The sequence below is a fragment of the Haliotis cracherodii genome, unplaced genomic scaffold (assembly GCF_022045235.1).
Source record: "Haliotis cracherodii isolate W230 unplaced genomic scaffold, xgHalCrac1.p SCAF_13, whole genome shotgun sequence".
Lineage (NCBI taxonomy): Eukaryota > Metazoa > Mollusca > Gastropoda > Lepetellida > Haliotidae > Haliotis > Haliotis cracherodii.
The window spans coordinates 9,141,840-9,168,812 of NW_027266268.1; the positions used below are offsets into that span (position 1 = coordinate 9,141,840).

General features: G+C 42.5%; 1 protein-coding gene across 1 annotated transcript in view; it reads right to left on the bottom strand.

Annotated features, from left to right (window-relative positions):
• LOC139459584 (uncharacterized) overlaps window positions 1-26,973 on the bottom strand; it is a 185,452-nt gene that overhangs the window by 26,948 nt on the left and 131,531 nt on the right. The window contains exons 45-56 of the mRNA XM_071241138.1: window positions 26,723-26,932; window positions 25,619-25,678; window positions 24,693-24,763; window positions 23,333-23,457; window positions 21,640-21,734; window positions 19,345-19,554; window positions 17,857-17,916; window positions 16,118-16,179; window positions 14,492-14,622; window positions 8,665-8,750; window positions 7,014-7,220; window positions 4,852-4,911 (exon numbers count right to left, since the gene is read on the bottom strand). Of these exons, the coding sequence (XP_071097239.1) occupies window positions 4,852-4,911; window positions 7,014-7,220; window positions 8,665-8,750; window positions 14,492-14,622; window positions 16,118-16,179; window positions 17,857-17,916; window positions 19,345-19,554; window positions 21,640-21,734; window positions 23,333-23,457; window positions 24,693-24,763; window positions 25,619-25,678; window positions 26,723-26,932 (1,377 nt within the window). The remainder of the gene's footprint in view (window positions 1-4,851; window positions 4,912-7,013; window positions 7,221-8,664; window positions 8,751-14,491; window positions 14,623-16,117; window positions 16,180-17,856; window positions 17,917-19,344; window positions 19,555-21,639; window positions 21,735-23,332; window positions 23,458-24,692; window positions 24,764-25,618; window positions 25,679-26,722; window positions 26,933-26,973) is intronic.

Genomic DNA, 26,973 nt, shown 5'->3' on the forward strand with positions numbered 1-26,973 from the left:
CTACATCACCCGTGAATACATTGTCAATACTTCACGGTCTTATATACACAATGTTCCTACATCACCTGTGAATACATTGTCAATACTTCACGGTCCTATATACACAATGTTCCTACATCACCTGTGAATACATTGTTAATTCTTCACGGTCTTATATGCACAATGTTCCTACATCACCCGTAAATCCATTGTCAATACTTCATGGTCTTGTATACACAATGTTCCTACATCACCCGTAAATACATTGTCAATACTTCACGGTCTTATATACACAATGTTCCTACATCACCCGTAAATACATTGTCAATACCTCATGGTCTTGTATACACAATGTTCCTACATCACCCGTAAATACATTGTCAATACCTCATGGTCTTGTATACACAATGTTCCTACATCACCCGTAAATACATTGTCAATACCTCACGGTCTTATATACACACTGTTCCTACATAACTTGTGAATACATTGTCAATACTTCACAGTCTTATATACACTTGTTCCTACATCACCTGTGAATACATTGTCAATACTTCACAGTCTTGTATAGGCCTACACCCATGAATACATTGTCAATACCTCATGGTCTTGTATAGGCCTACACCCATGAATACATTGTCAATACCTCACGGTCTTGGATAGGCCTACACCCATGTATACATTGTCAATACCTCACGGTCTTGTATAGGCCTACACCCATGAATACATTGTCAATACCTCACAGTCTTGTATAGGCCTACACCCATGAATACATTGTCAATATTTCACGGTCTTGAATAGGCCTACACAATGTCCCTACATCACTTGTAAATACATTGTCAATACTTCACAGTCTTGTATACACAATGCTTCTACATCACCTGTGAATACATTGTCAATACCTCACGGTCTTGTATAGGCCTACACCCATGTATACATTGTCAATACCTCACTGTCTTGTATAGGCCAACACCCATGAATACATTGTCAATACCTCACAGTCTTGTATACACAATGCTTCTACATCACCTGTGAATACATTGTCAATACTTCACAGTCTTGTATAGGCCTACACCCATGGATACATTGTCAATACCTCACGGTCTTGTATAGGCCAACACCCATGAATACATTGTCAATACCTCACTGTCTTGTATAGGCCTACACCCATGTGTACATTGTCAATACTTCACGGTCTTGTATAGGCCTACACCCATGTGTACATTGTCAATACCTCACTGTCTTGTATAGGCCAACACCCATGAATACATTGTCAATACCTCACAGTCTTGTATAGGCCTACACCCATGAATACATTGTCAATACTTCACGGTCTTGAATAGGCCTACACAATGTCCCTACATCACTTGTAAATACATTGTCAATACTTCACAGTCTTGTATACACAATGCTTCTACATCACCTGTGAATACATTGTCAATACCTCACAGTCTTGTATAGGCCTACACCCATGAATACATTGTCAATACCTCACGGTCTTGTATAGGCCTACACCCATGAATACATTGTCAATACCTCACGGTCTTGTATAGGCCTACACCCATGAATACATTGTCAATACCTCACGGTCTTGTATAGGCCTACACCCATGAATACATTGTCAATACCTCACAGTCTTGTATAGGCCTACACCCATGAATACATTGTCAATACTTCACGGTCTTGAATAGGCCAACACAATGTCCCTACATCACTTGTAAATACATTGTCAATACTTCACAGTCTTGTATACACAATGCTTCTACATCACCTGTGAATACATTGTCAATACTTCACAGTCTTGTATAGGCCTACACCCATGTATACATTGTCAATACCTCACTGTCTTGTATAGGCCAACACCCATGAATACATTGTCAATACCTCACTGTCTTGTATAGGCCTACACCCATGTGTACATTGTCAATACTTCACGGTCTTGTATAGGCCTACACCCATGTGTACATTGTCAATACCTCACTGTCTTGTATAGGCCTACACCCATGTGTACATTGTCAATACCTCACTGTCTTGTATAGGCCTACACCCATGTATACATTGTCAATACCTCACTGTCTTGTATAGGCCAACACCCATGAATACATTGTCAATACCTCACTGTCTTGTATACACAATGCTTCTACATCACCTGTGAATACATTGTCAATACTTCACAGTCTTGTATAGGCCTACACCCATGTATACATTGTCAATACCTCACAGTCTTGTATAGGCCTACACCCATGAATACATTGTCAATACCTCACAGTCTTGTATAGGCCAACACCCATGAATACATTGTCAATACCTCACTGTCTTGTATAGGCCTACACCCATGTGTACATTGTCAATACTTCACAGTTTTGTATACACTATGTTCCTACATCACCCATGAATACATTGTCAATACTTCACAGTCTTGTATAGGCCTACACCCATGTATACATTGTCAATACCTCACTGTCTTGTATACACAATGCTTCTACATCACCTGTGAATACATTGTCAATACCTCACAGTCTTGTATAGGCCTACACCCATGAATACATTGTCAATACTTCACGGTCTTGAATAGGCCTACACAATGTCCCTACATCACTTGTAAATACATTGTCAATACTTCACAGTCTTGTATAGGCCTACACCCATGTATACATTGTCAATACCTCACTGTCTTGTATACACAATGCTTCTACATCACCCATGAATACATTGTCAATACCTCACGGTCTTGTATAGGCCTACACCCATGAATACATTGTCAATACCTCACGGTCTTGTATAGGCCTACACCCATGAATACATTGTCAATACCTCACGGTCTTGTATAGGCCTACACCCATGAATACATTGTCAATACCTCACAGTCTTGTATAGGCCTACACCCATGAATACATTGTCAATACTTCACGGTCTTGAATAGGCCAACACAATGTCCCTACATCACTTGTAAATACATTGTCAATACTTCACAGTCTTGTATACACAATGCTTCTACATCACCTGTGAATACATTGTCAATACTTCACAGTCTTGTATAGGCCTACACCCATGTATACATTGTCAATACCTCACTGTCTTGTATAGGCCAACACCCATGAATACATTGTCAATACCTCACTGTCTTGTATAGGCCTACACCCATGTGTACATTGTCAATACTTCACGGTCTTGTATAGGCCTACACCCATGTGTACATTGTCAATACCTCACTGTCTTGTATAGGCCTACACCCATGTGTACATTGTCAATACTTCACGGTCTTGTATAGGCCTACACCCATGTGTACATTGTCAATACCTCACTGTCTTGTATAGGCCTACACCCATGTGTACATTGTCAATACCTCACTGTCTTGTATAGGCCTACACCCATGTATACATTGTCAATACCTCACTGTCTTGTATAGGCCAACACCCATGAATACATTGTCAATACCTCACTGTCTTGTATACACAATGCTTCTACATCACCTGTGAATACATTGTCAATACTTCACAGTCTTGTATAGGCCTACACCCATGTATACATTGTCAATACCTCACAGTCTTGTATAGGCCTACACCCATGAATACATTGTCAATACCTCACAGTCTTGTATAGGCCAACACCCATGAATACATTGTCAATACCTCACTGTCTTGTATAGGCCTACACCCATGTGTACATTGTCAATACTTCACAGTTTTGTATACACTATGTTCCTACATCACCCATGAATACATTGTCAATACTTCACAGTCTTGTATAGGCCTACACCCATGTATACATTGTCAATACCTCACTGTCTTGTATACACAATGCTTCTACATCACCTGTGAATACATTGTCAATACCTCACAGTCTTGTATAGGCCTACACCCATGAATACATTGTCAATACTTCACGGTCTTGAATAGGCCTACACAATGTCCCTACATCACTTGTAAATACATTGTCAATACTTCACAGTCTTGTATACACAATGCTTCTACATCACCTGTGAATACATTGTCAATACTTCACAGTCTTGTATAGGCCTACACCCATGTATACATTGTCAATACCTCACGGTCTTGTATAGGCCTACACCCATGAATACATTGTCAATACCTCACTGTCTTGTATACACAATGCTTCTACATCACCTGTGAATACATTGTCAATACTTCACAGTCTTGTATAGGCCTACACCCATGTATACATTGTCAATACCTCACGGTCTTGTATAGGCCTACACCCATGAAAAAATTGTCAATACTTCACAGTCTTGTATAGGCCTACACCCATGAATACATTGTCAATACCTCACGGTCTTGTATAGGCCTACACCCATGTATACATTGTCAATACCTCACGGTCTTGTATAGGCCTACACCCATGAATACATTGTCAATACCTCACAGTCTTGTATAGGCCAACACCCATGAATACATTGTCAATACCTCACGGTCTTGTGTAGGCCTACACCCATGTGTACATTGTCAATACTTCACAGTTTTGTATACACTATGTTCCTACATCACCCATGAATACATTGTCAATACTTCACAGTCTTGTATAGGCCTACACAATGTTCCTACATCACCCATGAATACATTGTCAATAATTCACAGTCTTGTATACACAATGTTCCGACATCACCTGTGAATACATGTACTTGTCAATGTAGTCTTGGCCAAATAACGGCCATTTACGGGTTTTCAAAATTACTGTCATTTTGAAAATTAGGTTAGAACCTCTTGAGCAAATTTAGGTGTCATCATTGATTGCAAAAACAAGCCAATTTGCAGCTTTACTTTTCCAGTGTTATCTGATCAGGAGATGTTTACAGATGCTAATGCTGACAGTTTGTTGTGGCTTGAAGTGTTTGTAAGTAAGCCTTTGACTGACCTTGTGTGAGCTCTCCGCTGCTAGCTGCCTGTTGCAGCTGCTCACTGATAGTGCATGGAGCTGGAACAAAGGCAAAAAAAGGTTTCCTGACACAGGTTTTATGCTAAAGTATGTGGTTACAATTGTTGTAAGTCTACATTAAACTATGGGGTTACAACTGCCGTAAGTCTGTGCTAAACTATGGGGTTACAACTGTTGTAAGTGTGCTAAAGTATGTGGTTACAACTGTCGTAAGTGTGTGCTAAAGTATGGGGTTACAACTGATGTAAGTCTATGCTAAACAATGGGGTTACAACTGTCGTAAGTCTACGCTAAACTATTGGGTTACAACTGTCATAAGTCTGTGCTAAACTATGGGGTTACAACTGTCGTAAGTCTACGCTAAACTATGGGGTTACAACTGTCGTAAGTCTGTTCCAAACTATGGGGTTACTTTTGTAAGTCTACGCTAAACTATGGGGTTACAACTGTTGTAAGTCTGTTCCAAAGTATGGGGTTACAACTGGCGTAAGTATGCTAAAGTATGTGGTTACAACTGTCGTAAGTGTGCTAAAGTATGTGGTTACAACTGTCGTAAGTCTGTGCTAAACTATGGGGTTACAACTGTCGTAAGTCTACGCTAAACTAAGGGATTACAACTGTCGTAAGTCTGTGCTAAACTATGGGGTTACAAATGTCGTAAGTCTACGCTAAACTATGGGGTTACAACTGTCGTAAGTCTGTGCTAAACTATGGGGTTACTACTGTCGTAAGTGTGCTAAAGTATGTGGCTAAACCATTGTCGTAAGTCTGTGCTAAAGTATGTGGTTACAACTGTTGTAAGTCTGTGCTAAACTATGTGGGTTACAACTGTCGTAAGTCTATGCTAAACTGTGGGGTTACAAATGTCGTAAGTCTGTGCTAAACTATGGGGCTACAACTGTCGTAAGACTACGCTAAACTAAGGGATTACAACTGTCGTAAGTCTGTGCTAAACTATGGGGTTACAACTGTCGTAAGTCTACACTAAACTATGGGGTTACAACTGTCGTAAGTCTGTGCTAAACTATGGGGTTACAACTGTCGTAAGTGTGCTAAAGTATGTGGTTACAACTGTCGTAAGTGTGTGCTAAACTATGGGGTTACAACTGTCGTAAGTCTGTGCTAAACTATGGGGTTACAACTGTCGTAAGTGTGCTAAAGTATGTGGTTAAACCACTGTCGTAAGTCTGTGCTTTAGTATGTGGTTCCAACTGTCGTAAGTCTACGCTAAACTATGGGGTTACAACTGTTGTAAGTCTGTGCCAAAGTATGATGTTACAACTGTCGTAAGTATGCTAAAGTATGTGGTTACAACTGGCGTAAGTGTGCTAAAATATGTGGTTACAACTGTCATAAGTCTACGCTAAACTATGGGTTACAACTGTCGTAAGTCTGTGCTAAAGTATGTGGTTACAACTGTCGTAAGTCTACACTAAACTATGGGGTAACAACTGTTGTAAGGCTACGCTAAACTATGTGGTTACAACTGTCGTTAGTCTGTTCCAAAGTATGTGGTTACAACTGTCGTAAGTCTACACTAAACTATAGGGTTACAACTGTCGTAAGTCTGTGCTAAACTATGGGGTTACTACTGTCGTAAGTCTATGCTAAACTATGGGGTTACTACTGTCGTAAGTCTGTGCTAAACTATGGGGTTACTACTGTCGTAAGTCTATGCTAAACTATGAGGTTACAAATGTCTAAGTCTGTGCTAAACTACTGGGTTACAACTGCCGTAAGTCTGTTCCAAAGTATGGGGTAACAACTGTCATAAGTCTACGTAAAAGTATGTGGTTACAACTGTCGTAAGTCTACACTAAACTATGGGGTAACAACAGTTGTAAGGCTACGCTAAACTATGTGGTTACAACTGTCGTAAGTCTGTTCCAAAGTATGTGGTTACAACTGTCATAAGTCTACCCTAAAGTATGTGGTTACAACTGTCGTAAGACTACGCTAAACTATGGGGTTACAACTGTCGTAAGTCTGTGCTAAAGTATGTGGTTAAACCACTGTCGTAAGTCTGTGCTACAGTATGTGGTTACGACTGCCATTAGTATGTGTTAAACTCTGGATGTTTAGACAGTCCTAAGTCTATGTTAATGTATGGGCACCAATCAAACTGTGACAGAACTACTTACATGAGGGCCAAACTCGATCACCCACTTTGTCACAAACATTTTCAGCATATTTCTTCAGCCTGTCCAGCATCTCGGCAGGGAGGGATGTTTCACGGGACATGATTTCAAATGAACTGAAGCCATCACTGCATGTCCCATCAGTCTTGTGTTGAAAACAGTAATACATGACAGCTGCCTTGTCGTCCAGGTACAGAACCTTCAGGTTTCCTGCCAACACAGACCATGTTTATTGGTTGTTTTTTTGCCTGTTTTTGACTTGTGGTCACCAAAATTCCGGCTATATCTTGGTGGCACTGACCATTTGATATTGGGGGCGGGGTGCTTGGATTTTATCGATAAAAATATATTGTCCCGAACATTCTGAAAAAATAATTATACTTCCATTGAAAAAATAATAAATTGCATGCCACTAAAATATTCCGGCTCATAGTTTTAAATAAAATAATATCTGGTTTTGTAACTGAAAAAATAGCTGGTCTTGATAAAAAATCCCAGGTCCCCCCCAGAATATCAAATGGTCAGTCCCTTAAGCGCCTCCTTGCCAAATTCTAGGCAAATCTGTAACTATTCTATGTAAGGACCCCCGTCTTAAGCAACTTTACATGACAGTCCATATTTTCTTGTGTAATTTTTAGAAAACAGGAGCGTAAAAGGGTTATAGTGAGTGAGTTGGGTTTAACGCTGCTTTTAACAGTATTCCAGTTATATCACGGCGTGTCAGCTTAATGAAGTGATGTAGGTCTCAGATGTTTACCACTTTGGTGAAACCCACGAGCGACGGGTATGGTGCTGACAAACCTAGAAACATAATCGGGGCGAACTGGGATTAGAACCCACAAAACATGCCCAAGGGGACGCAACTCTGCACAGCGAATCACGGCGCCTTAGACGACTGGGCCACCCATGCCCCCTATAAGGATTATAAAGTTGTCTGGTAACTATCACTGACATTTGAACAAAGTGAACACGTCTGTTCACGTCTGCCCGATCTCATAAAACAAATTTAATTCGTTGTTTATGTTTTCAATAAGCACCCCCATTTGTCTATTTTCTGAAAGCCTGGGGCACTTTAGGAATATAGTAATGACATCTGGGCACGACAAACCCTTAGTTGATAAAACGAGCAATGTGTGGGTACGATAATACACATTTAACCAAGACACTAGTCTGACCACCCTTCCTCACATGACAGGAAGTAGAGAGATGGCGAACCCATTCTAGACAGGATCCCCATGGGGTTGCTCATTGCTTTGTACCCTGAATCGCAAAATATTGGTCCTAAGCAAACAGACTCATAAAGATCCGGGGTAGAATAGGTCTTCAGCAACCCATGCTTGCCTAAAAGGCAACCATGCTTGTCGTAAGAGGCGACTAACGGGATCGAGTGAACAGGCTTGCTTACTTGGTTGATGCATGCCATCGTATCCCAATTGCGTGGATCGATGCTCATGATGTCAATCACTGGATTGTCTGGTCCAGACTCGATTACTAACAGACTGCCGTCATATAACTAAAATATTGCTGAGTGCGGTGTTAAACAACAAACAAACAAACATAAGCAAACAATTGATGGGCAACGTGGGAAAAGGCCTATACCTAAAAACACAATCAGACACTGACAATGATAAAGTTCCCAGCTCAAACTTGTTACCTGCAAGTGTCCCGAACAGCAACTTGAAGGTGCCTTGACTCTCCCAAGTCACTTTGAAGGACTCAGTCAGAGAACACTTGGAGTTGCTGAAACAAGGGACATTGTAAACATAAATTCTTGACCTTACTTGCATCTTCCCGAGGCAAGTGAGTTAACTGACTATAAAAGTTCAGTTTCGGTCCTTGCTGAACTAGGCTGTAATTCCTGGGCTCTATCGGAGAGCCACCAGTGGCTATTATGTGTTATGTGGCTTCTGTGCTTCTCCTATGGACCAATCAGATTCCACCTCTCGTATCACTTGCATTTGTTTCAAACAAAACGGCGGGGCCCAGTCAAGACAATCTAATCGATAATCATAATCTATATTTTGATAAAACGTGTCAAATCACAAGAGTACCTTGATTAAAAACATGAAAAGATTCAGAAAATATCTGTTGACAACGAGTTAGCGATGCACATGTTTTGCAAATCCTGCAATCGACCGAAATCTGCTTGACAGTTTACGAACCGGATTTTGATTGGACTATGCCAAAATGTAACTCCATAATACCAGCCTAGTTTGGCAAGTGTGGAAACTGCACTTTAAAGTCAGTTAACTCTCTTGCCTCAGGAAGATGCCTTACTTGTGGATGATGAAGAGAATGTGGACAGTGGTGTGGGAACTTACTTGTAGATGTTGAAGATGTTGTGGACAGTGGTGTAGGAACTTACTTGTAGATGTTGAAGAGGTTGTGGACAGAAGTATGGGAACTTACTTGTAGATGTAGAAGATGTTGTGGACAGTGGTGTAGGAACTTACATGTAGATGTTGAAGATGTTGTGGACAGTGGTGTAGGAACTTACTTATAGATGTTGAGGAGGTTGTGGACAGTGGTGTAGGAACTTACTTGTAGATGTTGAAGATGTTGTGGACAGTGGTGTAGGAACTTACTTGTAGATGTTGAAGATGTTGTGGACAGTGGTGTAGGAACTTACTTGTAGATGTTGAAGATGTTGTGGACAGAAGTGTGGGAACTTACTTGTAGATGTTGAGGAGGTTGTGGACAGTGGTGTAGGAACTTACTTGTAGATGTTGAAGATGTTGTGGACAGTGGTGTAGGAACTTACTTGTAGATGTTGAAGATGTTGTGGACAGTGGTGTAGGAACTTACTTGTAGATGTTGAAGATGTTGTGGACAGTGGTGTAGGAACTTACTTGTAGATGTTGAAGATGTTGTGGACAGTGGTGTAGGAACTTACTTGTAGATGTTGAAGAGAATGTGGACAGTGGTGTGGGAACTTACTTGTAGATGTTGAAGAGGTTGTGGACAGAAGTGTGGGAACTTACTTGTAGATGTTGAAGAGAATGTGGACAGTGGTGTAGGAACTTACCTGTAGATGTTGAAGATGTTGTGGACAGAAGTGTGGGAACTTACTTGTAGATGTTGAAGATGTTGTGGACAGTGGTGTAGGAACTTACTTGTAGATGTTGAAGAGAATGTGGACAGTGGTGTAGGAACTTACTTGTAGATGTTGAAGATGTTGTGGACAGTGGTGTAGGAACTTACTTGTAGATGTTGAAGATGTTGTGGACAGAAGTATGGGAACTTACTTGTAGATGTTGAAGATGGTGTGGACAGTGGTGTAGGAACTTACTTGTAGATGTTGAAGATGGTGTGGACAGTGGTGTAGGAACTTACTTGTAGATGTTGAAGATGTTGTGGACAGTGGTGTAGGAACTTACTTGTAGATGTTGAAGAGGTTGTGGACAGAAGTATGGGAACTTACTTGTAGATGTTGAAGAGGTTGTGGACAGAAGTGTAGGAACTTACTTGTAGATGTTGAAGAGGTTGTGGACAGTGGTCGGGGAACTTACTTGTAGATGTTGAGGAGGTTGTGGACAGTGGTGTAGGAACTTACTTGTAGATGTTGAAGATGTTGTGGACAGTGGTGTAGGAACTTACTTGTAGATGTTGAAGATGTTGTGGACAGTGGTGTAGGAACTTACTTGTAGATGTGGAAGAGGTTGTGGACAGTGGTGTAGGAACTTACTTGTAGATGTGGAAGAGGTTGTGGACAGTGGTGTGGGAACTTACTTGTAGATGTGGAAGAGAATGTGGACAGTGGTGTGGGAACTTACTTGTAGATGTTGAAGATGTTGTGGACAGTAGTGTAGGAACTTACTTGTAGATGTTGAAGATGTTGTGGACAGAAGTGTGGGAACTTACTTGTAGATGTTGAAGATGTTGTGGACAGTGGTGTAGGAACTTACTTGTAGATGTTGAAGATGTTGTGGACAGAAGTGTGGGAACTTACTTGTAGATGTTGAAGATGTTGTGGACAGAAGTGTGGGAACTTACTTGTAGATGTTGAAGATGGTGTGGACAGTGGTGTAGGAACTTACTTGTAGATGTTGAAGATGTTGTGGACAGAAGTGTGGGAACTTACTTGTAGATGTTGAAGATGGTGTGGACAGTGGTGTAGGAACTTACTTGTAGATGTGGAAGAGGTTGTGGACAGTGGTGTAGGAACTTACTTGTAGATGTTGAAGATGTTGTGGACAGTGGAACTTACTTGTAGATGTTGAAGAGAATGTGGACAGTGGTGTAGGAACTTACTTGTAGATGTTGAAGAGGTTGTGGACAGTGGTGTGGGAACTTACTTGTAGATGTGGAAGAGGTTGTGGACAGAAGTATGGGAACTTACTTGTAGATGTTGAAGAGAATGTGGACAGTGGTGTAGGAACTTACTTGTAGATGTTGAAGATGTTGTGGACAGTGGTGTAGGAACTTACTTGTAGATGTTGAAGATGTTGTGGACAGAAGTATGGGAACTTACTTGTAGATGTTGAAGAGAATGTGGACAGTGGTGTAGGAACTTACTTGTAGATGTTGAAGATGTTGTGGACAGAAGTGTGGGAACTTACTTGTAGATGTTGAAGAGAATGTGGACAGTGGTGTAGGAACTTACTTGTTATTGTTGAAGATGTTGTGGACAGTGGTGTGGGAACTTACTTGTAGATGTTGAAGATGTTGTGGACAGTGGTGTAGGAACTTACTTGTAGATGTTGAAGAGGTTGTGGACAGAAGTATGGGAACTTACTTGTAGATGTTGAAGATGTTGTGGACAGTAGTGTAGGAACTTACTTGTAGATGTTGAAGATGTTGTGGACAGAAGTGTGGGAACTTACTTGTAGATGTTGAAGATGTTGTGGACAGTGGTGTAGGAACTTACTTGTAGATGTTGAAGATGTTGTGGACAGAAGTGTGGGAACTTACTTGTAGATGTTGAAGATGTTGTGGACAGTGGTGTAGGAACTTACTTGTAGATGTTGAAGATGTTGTGGACAGTGGTGTGGGAACTTACTTGTAGATGTTGAAGATGTTGTGGACAGTGGTGTAGGAACTTACTTGTAGATGTTGAAGAGGTTGTGGACAGAAGTATGGGAACTTACTTGTAGATGTTGAAGATGTTGTGGACAGTAGTGTAGGAACTTACTTGTAGATGTTGAAGATGTTGTGGACAGAAGTGTGGGAACTTACTTGTAGATGTTGAAGATGTTGTGGACAGTGGTGTAGGAACTTACTTGTAGATGTTGAAGATGTTGTGGACAGAAGTATGGGAACTTACTTGTAGATGTTGAAGATGTTGTGGACAGTGGTGTAGGAACTTACTTGTAGATGCTGAAGATGTTGTGGACAGTGGTGTAGGAACTTACTTGTAGATGTTGAAGATGGTGTGGACAGTGGTGTAGGAACTTACTTGTAGATGTTGAAGATGTTGTGGACAGTGGTGTGGGAACTTACTTGTAGATGCTGAAGATGTTGTGGACAGTGGTGTAGGAACTTACTTGTAGATGTAGAAGATGTTGTGGACAGTGGTGTAGGAACTTACTTGTAGATGTTGAAGATGGTGTGGACAGAAGTGTGGGAACTTACTTGTAGATGTTGAAGAGGTTGTGGACAGTGGTGTAGGAACTTACTTGTAGATGTTGAAGATGTTGTGGACAGTGGTGTAGGAACTTACTTGTAGATGTTGAAGATGTTGTGGACAGTGGTGTGGGAACTTACTTGTAGATGCTGAAGATGTTGTGGACAGTGGTGTAGGAACTTACTTGTAGATGTTGAAGATGTTGTGGACAGTGGTGTAGGAACTTACTTGTAGATGTTGAAGATGTTGTGGACAGTGGTGTAGGAACTTACTTGTAGATGTTGAAGAGGTTGTGGACAGTGGAACGTACTTGTAGATGTTGAAGATGTTGTGGACAGTGGTGTAGGAACTTACTTGTAGATGTTGAAGATGTTGTGGACAGTGGTGTAGGAACTTACTTGTAGATGTTGAAGATGTTGTGGACAGTGGTGTAGGAACTTACTTGTAGATGTTGAAGATGTTGTGGACAGTGGTGTAGGAACTTACTTGTAGATGTTGAAGATGTTGTGGACAGTGGTGTAGGAACTTACTTGTAGATGTTGAAGAGGTTGTGGACAGAAGTATGGGAACTTACTTGTAGATGTTGAAGAGGTTGTGGACAGAAGTGTGGGAACTTACTTGTAGATGTTGAAGAGGTTGTGGACAGTGGTGTAGGAACTTACTTGTAGATGTTGAAGAGGTTGTGGACAGTGGTGTAGGAACTTACTTGTAGATGTTGAAGAGGTTGTGGACAGAAGTATGGGAACTTACTTGTAGATGTCGAAGAGGTTGTGGACAGAAGTGTGGGAACTTACTTGTAGATGTTGAAGAGGTTGTGGACAGTGGTGTAGGAACTTACTTGTAGATGTTTAAGATGTTGTGGACAGTGGTGTAGGAACTTACTTGTAGATGTTTAAGATGTTGTGGACATTGGTCGGGGAACTTACTTGTAGATGTTGAAGAGAATGTGGACAGTGGTGTGGGAACTTACTTGTAGATGTTGAAGATGTTGTGGACAGTGGTGTAGGAACTTACTTGTAGATGTTGAAGATGTTGTGGACAGAAGTGTGGGAACTTACTTGTAGATGTTGAAGATGTTGTGGACAGTGGTGTAGGAACTTACTTGTAGATGTTGAAGATGTTGTGGACAGTGGTCGGGGAACTTACTTGTAGATGTTGAAGAGAATGTGGACAGTGGTGTGGGAACTTACTTGTAGATGTTGAAGATGTTGTGGACAGTGGTGTAGGAACTTACTTGTAGATGTTGAAGATGTTGTGGACAGTGGTGTAGGAACTTACTTGTAGATGTTGAAGATGTTGTGGACAGAAGTGTGGGAACTTACTTGTAGATGTTGAAGATGTTGTGGACAGTGGTGTAGGAACTTACTTGTAGATGTTGAAGATGTTGTGGACAGTGGTCGGGGAACTTACTTGTAGATGTTGAAGAGAATGTGGACAGTGGTGTGGGAACTTACTTGTAGATGTTGAAGATGTTGTGGACAGTGGTGTAGGAACTTACTTGTAGATGTTGAAGATGTTGTGGACAGTGGTGTAGGAACTTACTTGTAGATGCTGAAGATGTTGTGGACAGTGGTGTGGGAACTTACTTGTAGATGTTGAAGATGTTGTGGACAGTGGTGTGGGAACTTACTTGTAGATGCTGAGGATGTTGTGGACAGTGGTGTAGGAACTTACTTGTAGATGTTGAAGATGTTGTGGACAGTGGTGTAGGAACTTACTTGTAGATGTTGAAGATGTTGTGGACAGTGGTGTGGGAACTTCCTTGTAGATGCTGAAGATGTTGTGGACAGTGGTGTAGGAACTTACTTGGAAGTGGTGTAGGAACTTACTTGTAGATGTTGAAGAGGTTGTGGACAGTGGTGTGGGAACTTACTTGTAGATGTTGAAAGATGTTGTGGACAGTGGTGTGGGAACTTACTTGTAGATGCTGAAGAGGTAGGTTCCCTGGCTGCCATCACCATACGGGGTGATATATCCAAGTTCCCTCTCACTCCGCTTCTCTCCCAGAAAGTACTCGTTCTTTGCGATGGTGTACCAGAGACCACGCAACTGAAGAAGACATCATTAGAGCTGCTGTCATAGACAATGTTATGCATACTTATCGCATGTTCCACATGTACTAGCTCTGTGAGAGCCTACAGAGACACCCAGGACATCCATTTTTCCTCTTGTGCAGGCATGAATATTTTATGGGTCTGGCTAAATGGGGGCTACTGGCATAGTATTATACCAGATGTAATTTACTGCTCTTTCTTCAAATCTGCCTATCACCATCTAGTCCCAAATCAAATCTCATTCAAATCTGATCTTAGAACACTCTACCACTAAACAAAGACCTGAAGACATACCATTATGGGTCATGGCAGTATGATTTTTCAACAATCAGAGCGTCGCTTAGCAGATCGGCAAAGTGACAATCAGAACGTGTTTTCTAATCATGCAAACTTGAAACGGTTGACATGCAGTATTCAGAAGGACAGTTACTGGCTGTGCAACTGATTTCGTCAAAATCATTGGCCATCTCTCGCTCCAATGGGATAAACATTTGAAACAGAAGAGACTTAGCCTTAGCCCTTGTGAAGTACCAACATCTATTAGACCTTCCAGAATTTTCTTTTGTGATCAGTTTTCAAAAACTGAATTGACATTTTTCAAAGCGTAGTTGGAAATTGAAGTTGCCAGTTTGAAACTAGTGCCGTAAAGCTTGAGAAAACGGTTCTCTCGACTTCTTGTCAGTTATTTCATTGGTCAGTCAAAGTTAAAAAAAGGTCGTTCTGACATGACCCGTTAATCGAATGTCTTCAGATCTGTGTCTAGCGGTAGTGAGAACAATGATCTGATTTAACGGGACTGGTCCCAAAGCAAGCCCACTTTCATCCTTAACCCAACCTCCACCCTCACAACCCCCACCCACCCTCAACTCAACCCCACCCTCAACCCTACTCCCACTCAACCTAACCCTCACCTTCAACATTACTCCCACTCAACCCAACCCCCACCCTCAACCCAACTCCCACTCAACCCACCCCCTACCCTCAACCCACCCCCTAACCTCAACCATAACCCCATCCTCAGCCCAACCCCTACCCTACCCAACCCCCACCATCAACCCAACTCCCACTCAACCCAACCCCTACCCTCAACCCTACCCCACCCTCAACCCAACACAACCCATACCCTCAACCCAAACCCCATCCTCAACACAACTCCCACTCAACAGAACCCCTACCCTCAACCCTACCCCTACCCTCAACCCAAACCCCACCCTCGACCCTTCTTCCACTCAACCCCATCCCAACCATCACTACAACCCCCACCCTCAACCCCATCCCAACCATCATTACAACCCCCACTCAACCCCATCCCAACCATCACTACAACACCCACCCTCAACCCAACCCCCAACCCCCAACCCTCAACCCAACCCTCAACCCAACCCCCAACCCTCAACCCAACCCCCAACCATCACTACAACCCCCACCCTCAACCCCACCCCAACCATCACTACAACCCCCACCCTCATCACCCCACCAGGCAAGCTAACCTGCTGCAATGAGACATCCTGCGTCTGTATGAAGTCCATGCTGCACTCGACCACGCTGAAGTCTGGGGACACAGAGGAACACAGAAGGCTGAGCAATGAGTCATACAGGGCGTATTAGGGGATAATACGGAGATGAGGGGGGTTATAGGGGCTAGTAAGGAACTGATGGGAAGGTAAAGGTCTTGTAGGGAGTTCACAGAGGGCTGATAGGGGCCTGGCAGATATCTGACAGGGCTGATAAGATGTTGATAGATATTTCATAGGGAGTTTATAGAGGGCTGATAGGGGCCTGGCAGATATCTGACAGGGCTGATAAGATGTTGATAAGATGTTGATAGTTATTCCATAGGGAGTTCACAGAGGGCTGATAGGGGCCTGACATATCTGACAGGGCTGATAAGATGTTGATAGATATTTCATAGGGAGTTCATAGAGGGCTGATAGGGGCCTGACAGATATCTGACAGGGCTGATAAGATGTTGATAGATATTTCATAGGGAGTTCATAGAGGGCTGATAGGGGCCAGACAGATATCTGACAGGGCTGATAAGATGTTGATAAGATGTTGATAAGATGTTGATAGATATTTCATAGGGAATTCATAGAGGGCTGATAGGGGCCAGACAGATATCTGACAGGGCTGATAAGATGTTGATGGATATTTCATAGGGAGTTCATAGAGGGCTGATAGGGGCCTGACACATATCTGACAGGGCTGATAAGATGTTGATAGATATTTCATAGGGAGTTCATAGAGGGCTGATAGGGGCCTGACAGATATCTGACAGGGCTGATAAGATGTTGATAGATATTTCATAGGGAGTTCATAGAGGGCTGATAGGGGCCTGACAGATATCTGACAGGGCTGATAAGATGTTGATAGATATTTCATAGGGAGTTCATAGAGGGCTGATAGGGGCCAGACAGATATCTGACAGGGCTGATAAGATGTTGATAAGATGTTGATAGATATTTCATAGGGAGTTCATAGAGGGCTGATAGGGGCCTGACAGATACCTGACAGGGCTGATAAGATGTTGATAGATATTTCATAGGGAGTTCATAGAAGGCTGATAGGGGCCAGACAGATATCTGACAGGGCTGATAAGATGTTGATAGATATTTCATAGGGAGTTCATAGAGGGCTGATAGGGGCTTGGCAGATATCTGACAGGGCTGATAAGATGTTGATAGATATTTCATAGGGAGTTCATAGAGGGCTGATAGGGGCCTGGCAGATATCTGACAGGGCTGATAAGATGTTGATAGATATTTCATAGGGAGTTCATAGAGGGCTGATAGGGGCCTGACAGATATCTGACAGGGCTGATAAGATGTTGATAGATATTTCATAGGGAGTTCATAGAGGGCTGATAGGGGCCTGACAGATATCTGACAGGGCTGATAAGATGTTGATAGATATTTCATAGGGAGTTCATAGAAGGCTGATAGGGGCCTGGCAGATATCTGGAGTTCATAGAGGGCTGATAGGGGCCTGACAGATATCTGACAGGGCTGATAAGATGTTGATAGATATTTCATAGGTAGTTCAAAGAGGGCTGGTAGGGAATATAGGGCTGATCCAAATGATCTAAGAGGGCTGATTGAATGCTATTAGGGAAATGTTCGAGAGGACAGGGATGTTGGTAAGAGAATTATAGCACAGATTGATAATAAGAAACCATTGATATGGAATAAAGTCCTTCGAACTGTATGCTGTGAAACATAAAAACAAATACCTGCAGTTAACTCCCCTTGGTCAGCAGCATCCTGGATCTTGATGGGGATTTTACAGAGACCTGCAATGTAAGCACAAGGTAGGAGCTGACTGATACATGTCATCTTAAAACCCTATCTTCACACAAGTTATGTGTGTGACGATTTGGTAGGAAAACTGCTACGGCTCTTGCAAACATTTTCAATGCACCAAAAACATCAATTATCTTATCTGTGGGGGGCCTGGTTGGCCCAGTCGTCTGAGGCGCCACGATTCGCGGTGCAGAGTTGCGTCCCTTGGGCACATCAGTAACCTATGATTGTGGGTTCGAATCACGGTTCACCCCGATTATGTTTCTAGGTTTGTCAGCACCATACCCGTGCTCGTGGGTTTCACCGAAGTGGTAAAAGTCTGAGACCTGCATGACTTCGGAATTTCCTCCCACATCAAGCTGACACGTCGCTATATAACTGGAATACTGTTAAAGGTTGCTTTAAATACAACTCACTCACTTACTCTTATCTGTGAATCCGGAGCTAAATATATTGCATTATATCATCACAGATGGATTCTTGAGATACAAGACAGTAATAAAAGCAAGAAGACAGAAAGACATGAGACAAAGAACCCTTCATCTTTTCTTGACGAAATGTTCCAGCAAGAGATATCAGACAATTAAAGCTTAGTTTGAAAATGAGCACAGAGTAGTAGGAGAAAGTGTCAAAGAGCATCAGTTGAAGCAGTGAAATTGTTCCCTTGTTTCCATTATCTCCAGGGGAATAGACTCCATGGAACAATTTTAACTTGGTAAATTTTCCACATTACATGTACACAAGCAACATTTGTTCCGGATTTAACTCATTCCGTGTGGATCTGATCATTGTTGACACAAGTCCTGTCAATTTTTTAACCACATCCAGAATACCGATACACTGTCTTGACTCCTTTATCTTGCCACAGTGAGTGAGTGAGTTGGGTTTAACGACGCTTTTCACAGTATTCCAGTTATATCGCAGGGTGTCAGCTTAATGTGGGAGGAAAACCCGAAATGATAAAGGTCTCAGATATTTACTTCTTTGGTGAAACTCACAGGCACGGGTATAGTGCTGACAATCCTAGAAACATAATGTGGGCGAAACGTGATTCAAACCCAAAATCATAGGTTTCTGGCGTGCCCAAGGGACTCAACTCTGCACGGCGAATCATGGCGCCTCAGACGAATGGGCAACCTGTGCCCCTTATCTTGCCACAAGCTGGAATTCAGTGAGTGAGTATCATTTTAAACCACTTTTAGTCATATTCAAGCAACATCATGGTGTAGAACACCAGAAATGGGGTCACATATTGTACCCATGTGGGAAAACGAACCAAGGCCTTTGACATGATGAACCAACACCACTTAAACCAAAAGGCTACCCCACCACCACCATGATGGTAATAGGGCTGTGATAGCTGTACAGAGCCTCTGTCTGAAAGGAAGGATGAACCATGTTGAGGTGAAATGTCTGACCTGTTCTAATCTTGATGATGTCCTCCCTCTCTGCACATGTCCCCTCCACATACCCCTGCAGTAGCTCCATGTCCTCCTCTGTCATGTCCTCAGAGCGGGACAGGAAGTTGATGGACAGGCTGTCTCTTCGACATGTGCCGTCCTCCTGCATGAACAGACAGATGTACGTCACGGCCACTGTGTCCTCCAGATGTAGGACCTTCATCATCACTGAAACAAGAACAGACAGATATACATCACTGCCACCATGTCCTCCAGAGGTAGGACCTTCATCATCACTGAAACAAGAACAGACAGATGTACATCACTGCCTCCATGTCCTCCAGATGTAGGACCTTCATCACTGAAACAAGAACAGACAGATGTACATCACGGCCACCATGTCCTCCAGATGTAGGACCTTCATCACTGAAACAAGAACAGACAGATGTACATCACTGCCACCATGTCCTCCAGAGGTAGGACCTTCATCATCACTGAAACAAGAACAGACAGATGTCCATCACGGCCACCGTGTCCCCCAGATGTAGGACCTTCATCATCACTGAAACAAGAACAGACAGATGTACATCACTGCCACCATGTCCTCCAGAGGTAGGACCTTCATCATCACTGAAACAAGAACAGACAGATATACATCACGGCCACCGTGTCCCCCAGATGTAGGACCTTCATCATCACTGAAACAAGAACAGACAGATGTACATCACTGCCACCATGTCCTCCAGAGGTAGGACCTTCATCATCACTGAACCAAGAACAGACAGATGTCCATCACGGCCACCGTGTCCCCCAGATGTAGGACCTTCATCATCACTGAAACAAGAACAGACAGATGTACATCACTGCCTCCATGTCCTCCAGAGGTAGGACCTTCATCATCACTGAAACAAGAACAGACAGATGTACATCACGGCCACCATGTCCCCCAGATGTAGGACCTTCATCATCACTGAAACAAGAACAGACAGATGTACATCACTGCCACCATGTCCTCCAGATGTAGGACGTTCATCACTGAAACAAGAACAGACAGATGTACATCACGGCCACCATGTCCTCCAGATGTAGGACCTTCATCACTGAAACAAGAACAGCGAGATATGTCCATCACGGCCACCATGTCCTCCAGATGTAGGACCTTCATCACTGAAACAAGAACAGCGAGATATATCAATCACGGCCACCATGTCCTCCAGATGTAGAACCTTCATCATCACTGAAACAAGAACAGACAGATGTACATCACTGCCACCATGTCTTCCAGATGTAGGACCTTCATCATCACTGAAACAGAGCGACCACTGTGAAAGGAAACATTTCATAACCCATACAGTACAACAGGAAACACTTTTACAACCCAGACTAATCCAACAGGAAACAATGTAACAACCTAACAGATCCAATAGGAAACAATGTAATAACCTAACTGATTCAATAGGAAACAATGTAATAACCTACCTGATCCAATAGGAAACAATGTAACAACCTAACTGATCCAATAGGAAACAATGTAACAACCTACCTGATCCAATAGGAAACAATGTAACAACCTAACTGATCCAATAGGAAACAATGTAATAACCTAACTGATTCAATAGGAAACAATGTAATAACCTACCTGATCCAATAGGAAACAATTTAACAACCTAACTGATCCAATAGGAAACAATGTAACAACCTAGCTGATTCAACAGGAAACAATGTAACAGCCTACCTGATCCAATAGGAAACAATTTAACAAACTAACTGATCCAATAGGAAACAATGTAACAACCTACCTGATCCAATAGGAAACAATGTAACAACCTAACTGATCCAATAGGAAACAATGTAACAACCTACCTGATCCAATAGGAAACAATGTAACAACCTAGCTGATTCAATAGGAAACAATGTAACAACCTACCTGATCCAATAGGAAACAATTTAACAAACTAACTGATCCAATAGGAAACAATGTAACAACCTATCTGATCCAATAGGAAACAATGTAACAACCTACCTGATCCAATAGGAAACAATTTAACAAATTTAACAACTTAATGATCCAATGGGAAACAATTTAACAATTTAACTGATCTAACAGGAAAAAATGTAACAACTTAATGATCTGACATAGAAACAATGTAACAACTTAATGATCAAATAGGTAACAATGCAATAACCTACCCGGTACAACAGGAAACAATGTAATAACCTACCTGATCAAATAGGAAACAATTAAACTACTTAATGATCCAATAGGAAACAATTTAACTACTTATTGATCCAATAAGAAACAATGTAACCTACCTGGTTCATCTGCAAACAAGGCTGAGTAGTCTCCAGCACCACTTCTCTCCACCAGTGACCCTGTCTCAGTTGGCAAACACTGCTCACTGACTGGGCTGGAAGGGAGATAAAGAAATGCGTGACACAGGACGGGAGCCACACATACAACCTTGACATTGGACATGAGCCACACATACAACCTTGACATTGGCAGGAGCCACACATACAACCTTTTCATTGGACATAAGCCACACATACAACCTTGACATTGGCAGGAGCCACACATACAACATTGACATAGGACATGAGCCACACATACAACCTTGACATTGGCAGGAGCCACACATACAACCTTGTCATTGGACATAAGCCACACATACAACCTTGGCATTGGCAGGAGCCACACATACAACATTGACATAGGACATGAGCCACACATACAACCTTCACATTGGACATGAGCCACACATACAACCTTGACATTGGACATGAGCCACACATACAACCTTGACATAGGACATGAGCCACACATACAACCTTGTCATAGGACACGAGCCACACATACAACCTTGACATTGGACATGAGCCACACATACAACCTTGACATTGGACATGAGCCACACATACAACCTTGACATTGGACATGACCCACACATACAACCTTGACATTGGCAGGAGCCACACATACAACCTTGTCATAGGAAATGAGCCACACATACAACCTTGACATAGGACATGAGCCACACATACAACCTTGACATAGGACATGAGCCACGCATACAACCTTGACATAGGACATGAGCCACACATACAACCTTGACATTGGACATGAGCCACACATACAACCTTGACATAGGACATGAGCCACACATACAACCTTTGACATAGGACATGAGCCACACATACAACCTTGACATTGGCAGGAGCCACACATACAACCTTTTCATTGGACATAAGCCACACATACAACCTTGACATTGGCAGGAGCCACACATACAACCTTGTCATAGGAAATGAGCCACACATACAACCTTGACATAGGACATGAGCCACACATACAACCTTGACATAGGACATGAGCCACGCATACAACCTTGACATAGGACATGAGCCACACATACAACCTTGACATTGGACATGAGCCACACATACAACCTTGACATAGGACATGAGCCACACATACAACCTTTGACATAGGACATGAGCCACACATACAACCTTGACATTGGCAGGAGCCACACATACAACCTTGACATTGGCAGGAGCCACACATACAACCTTGACATTGGCAGGAGCCACACATACAACCTTGACATTGGCAGGAGCCACACATACAACCTTGACATAGGACTTGAGCCACACACACAACCTTGACATAGGACATGAGCCACACATACAACCTTGACATTGGACATGAGCCACACATACAACCTTGACATTGGCAGGAGCCACACATACAACCTTGACATTGGCAGGAGCCACACATACAACCTTGACATAGGACTTGAGCCACACACACAACATTGACATAGGACATGAGCCACACATACAACCTTGACATTGGACATGACCCACACATACAACCTTGACATTGGACATGAACTACACATACAAGCCACACATGCATAAGAGGCACATGAAGACATGAACACTTCACAACCCACGGACCAGTAACATGGGGAGATCTTCCCTAGTCATTTCATCCTGGGCGTACCTGTACAATTTCCGTGAGAAGAGAATTCCGCTGTCACTCTCGGCGATGTGGAGTGTCAAGGACGACTCCTCTGTCTGCCACTTCATATAGTTTGTAGAGTACACCAAGTTCCACACCCCAGTAAACTAGAAGAATGACGGACAACAAGCATGACACAACCCTTGTTTCTCACCAAATCAGGGGGTTTATACAAATGTTCAGCTTGTAAAATCCTGGAAACCCCACCAGTAAGACATTTCAAGAATTTATCATTTTGAGTTATAGTTACACGCTTTTTACCGTGACATATTTGTGTGTGACATTTACATCTCTCTTGTGTGTGCCATCAGGCTTCCATCAGGTAGTCAACATCATTATGTCATGATATCATTTGAGGCCGACCAGCTGACTTGAATGGGTTTTGAGAAGACGTCCAATCAGATTATTTTATTAGTAATGACAAACATCTCCATCAGGTAGATTGTGAAATGTTATTGGGTTTCCCAATAATGAAATCCACAACCCACAATTAGGCCTAGGCCAACTAATTTCCCAAATGAAGCATCACTATCTGTCGTGAATTATCAACCATGCATTATCTATCAGGCAATATCTGTCAAACATTATCTATCAGAATTTATCTATCATAAATAATCCATCTGGCATTATCCATCAGGCATCATATGTCAGGCATTATCTATCATATATTATCTATCAGGAATTATCTATCATATATTACCTATCAGGCATTATCTGACATATATTATCTATCAGGCATAATCTATCAGGCATAACCTATCACACATTATCCATCAGGCATTATATGTCAGGCATTATCTACCATATATTACCTATCAGGTATTACCTATCATACATTAATGATCAGGTATTATCTATCATATATAATTTACCAAGCACTATCCATCAGGCATTAACTATCAAACATCATCCATCAGGCATTACATATTATGCATTATCTACCATAGATTATCTATCAGGCATTATCTGTCATGCATTATCTATGATGCGTTATCTACCAGGATTTATCTGTCATGCATTATCTATGATGCATTATCTACCAGGTTTTTCTGTCAGGCATTATCCATCAGGCATTATATGTTATGCAAAATCTACCATATATTATCTATCAGGGATTATCTATGATGCATTATCTACCAGGATTTATCTGTCAGGCATCATCCATCAGGCATTACATATTATGCATTATCTACCATATATTATCTATCAGGCATTATCTGTCATGCATTATCTATGATGCATTATCTAACAGGATTTATCTGTCAGGCATTATGCACAATGCATAATATATAAGGCATTATCTATCCTGAATTGTCTATCACAGTCTGCAGCCATATATTACCGTGGTCAGGTCAAAGTTGGGGTCAACAGTAATGAGGTTATCATTACAGCCAGCGATGGGCAGAGCATAGTCTGTGGAAGATGATATATTATACATGTCCTACAACTGCATCTCTGTTAATAATTGAGGATGTTCAATCTTGTACAATGGAACACATATTTCTGTGGGGTGGTGGCGTGGCAAGCTCAGCCAAGGTTCTTTAACACACATGGGTAATAGGGTTGACGTTTATTTCTGGCGTCCCATACCGGAATGTTGCTGGAATAATGCTAAAAGTGGTGCAAAAATCCTCACTCACTCAAGCTTATACAACAGAAATCCGATATGATGATTAATAAATAGAAGTTAATAGATAGGAGATAATACCTTTTATTATCAAGAAATTATCAGATAAAGAACAGACAAAATATATGGAGCAGTGGAAATTGACGGAAGAAATTGTTGGAAGAAGTGGAGAAGATGATGTGAGAGGTGGAGGAGGGTACAGTTACTTCAAGGTGTTCATCAGGTCAGGAAGGAAGAGGAGAAGAGGGTGAGGGGTGGAGGAGGGTACAGTTACTTCAAGGTGTTCATCAGGTCAGGAAGGGAGAGGAGAAGATAGTGAGGGGTGGAGGAGGGTACAGTTACTTCAAGGTGTTCATCAGGTCAGGAAGGGAGAGGAGAAGAGGGTGAGGGGTTGAGGAGGGTACAGTTACTTCAAGGTGTTCATCAGGTCAGGGAGGGAGAGGGGAAGAGGGTGAGGGGGTGGAGGGGGGTATGGTTACTCCAAGGTGTTCATTAGGTCAGGGAGGAAGAGGAGAAGATGGATGGCAGCTCTCAAGAGTGAGGTGTTCGGGGTAGCGGAGAGGCCTTGAGGATACAGAGGAGGTTGTGACGGTAGTGGAGGAGATGCAATGTTGATGAGTTACAGACACTGAAGATCTCACCTGTTGTGACTTGGTGGCCCCGCACTGCGTCTATGATGGACTGGGGAATACTGCAGGCAGCTGTGGGGAATAAATGATAACAAATCAGAAACAATGTCTAACCAATTCCTTATATCAATCTTACTTCTGATCCCCATCTCTTCTGTCTGATCCCCATCTCCTACATCTGACCCTCATCTCCTCAAGTAGTAAGTCTGTTTATAGTTTGGCTGGAAGTGATTCATTAAACCTTTACAGAAAACAGATGACCAAAGATCTAATGTGACTCAATTTACAGGTTAGAGTTGCTTCCCTTAGCCGTGACAGGATCAGACAGTAAATCTCAGATTAACCTGTATTAGGATCCTTTAACTGTTGAAACCTTGCAGCACCTAAGCAGCATTAGAACTACAAATACTGTTCAAAATTCTGCTAAGCCCCACCATCCACCTGCCCTCCTGCTCACTCACTCACTCACTCACTCACTCACTCACTAGGCCTGTGAAGATCCGGGTAGAATAGGTCTTCAGTAACCCATGCTTGTGATGAAAGGCGACTATGCTTGTCGTAAAAGGCGACTAACAGGATCAGGTGGTCAGGCTCGCTGACTTGGTTGAAGCACATCATCCATCCCAATTGCGTGGATCGATGCTCATGATTTTAATCACTGGATTGTCTGGTCCAGATTTGATTATTTACAGACCGCCGTCAAAGAGTTAGAATACTGCTGAGTGCGGCGTTAAACAACACTCCATCCAACCACTCACTCACTCCCTTATTCAACCACTGCTTACAGCTGGAATATTGCTGCGTGCGGTGTTAAACAACACTCCATCCAACCACTCACTCACTCACTCCCTTACTCAACCACTGCTTACAGCTGGAATATTGCTGCGTGCGGTGTTAAACAACACTCCATCCAACCACTCACTCACTCACTCCCTTACTCAACCACTGCTTACAGCTGGAATATTGCTGCGTGCGGTGTTAAACAACACTCCATCCAACCACTCACTCACTCACTCCCTTACTCAACCACTGCTTACAGCTGGAATATTGCTGAGTGCGGTGTTAACAAGAAACAGACAAACAACAGAGACTCATTGTTACTGTGTACACATTTACCTGGTTCCGTCTGGGCCATGGTGCTGACATCAGCACACACATTGTTGACGTAGTCCATGAGTGTGTTGAGACGCTGCTCGTCCACAACAGCGTGAACGGACATGATCTCCACCAGTCTGGAGTCACTGGGGCAGCTGTCGCCCATCGTGGTGTCGAAACACGAGTAGGTCACAGCATACTCATCATCCGCGTACACAATCCTGTACATGCCTGGAACAGGCCAACATGACGGTACATAACATGAACATGGT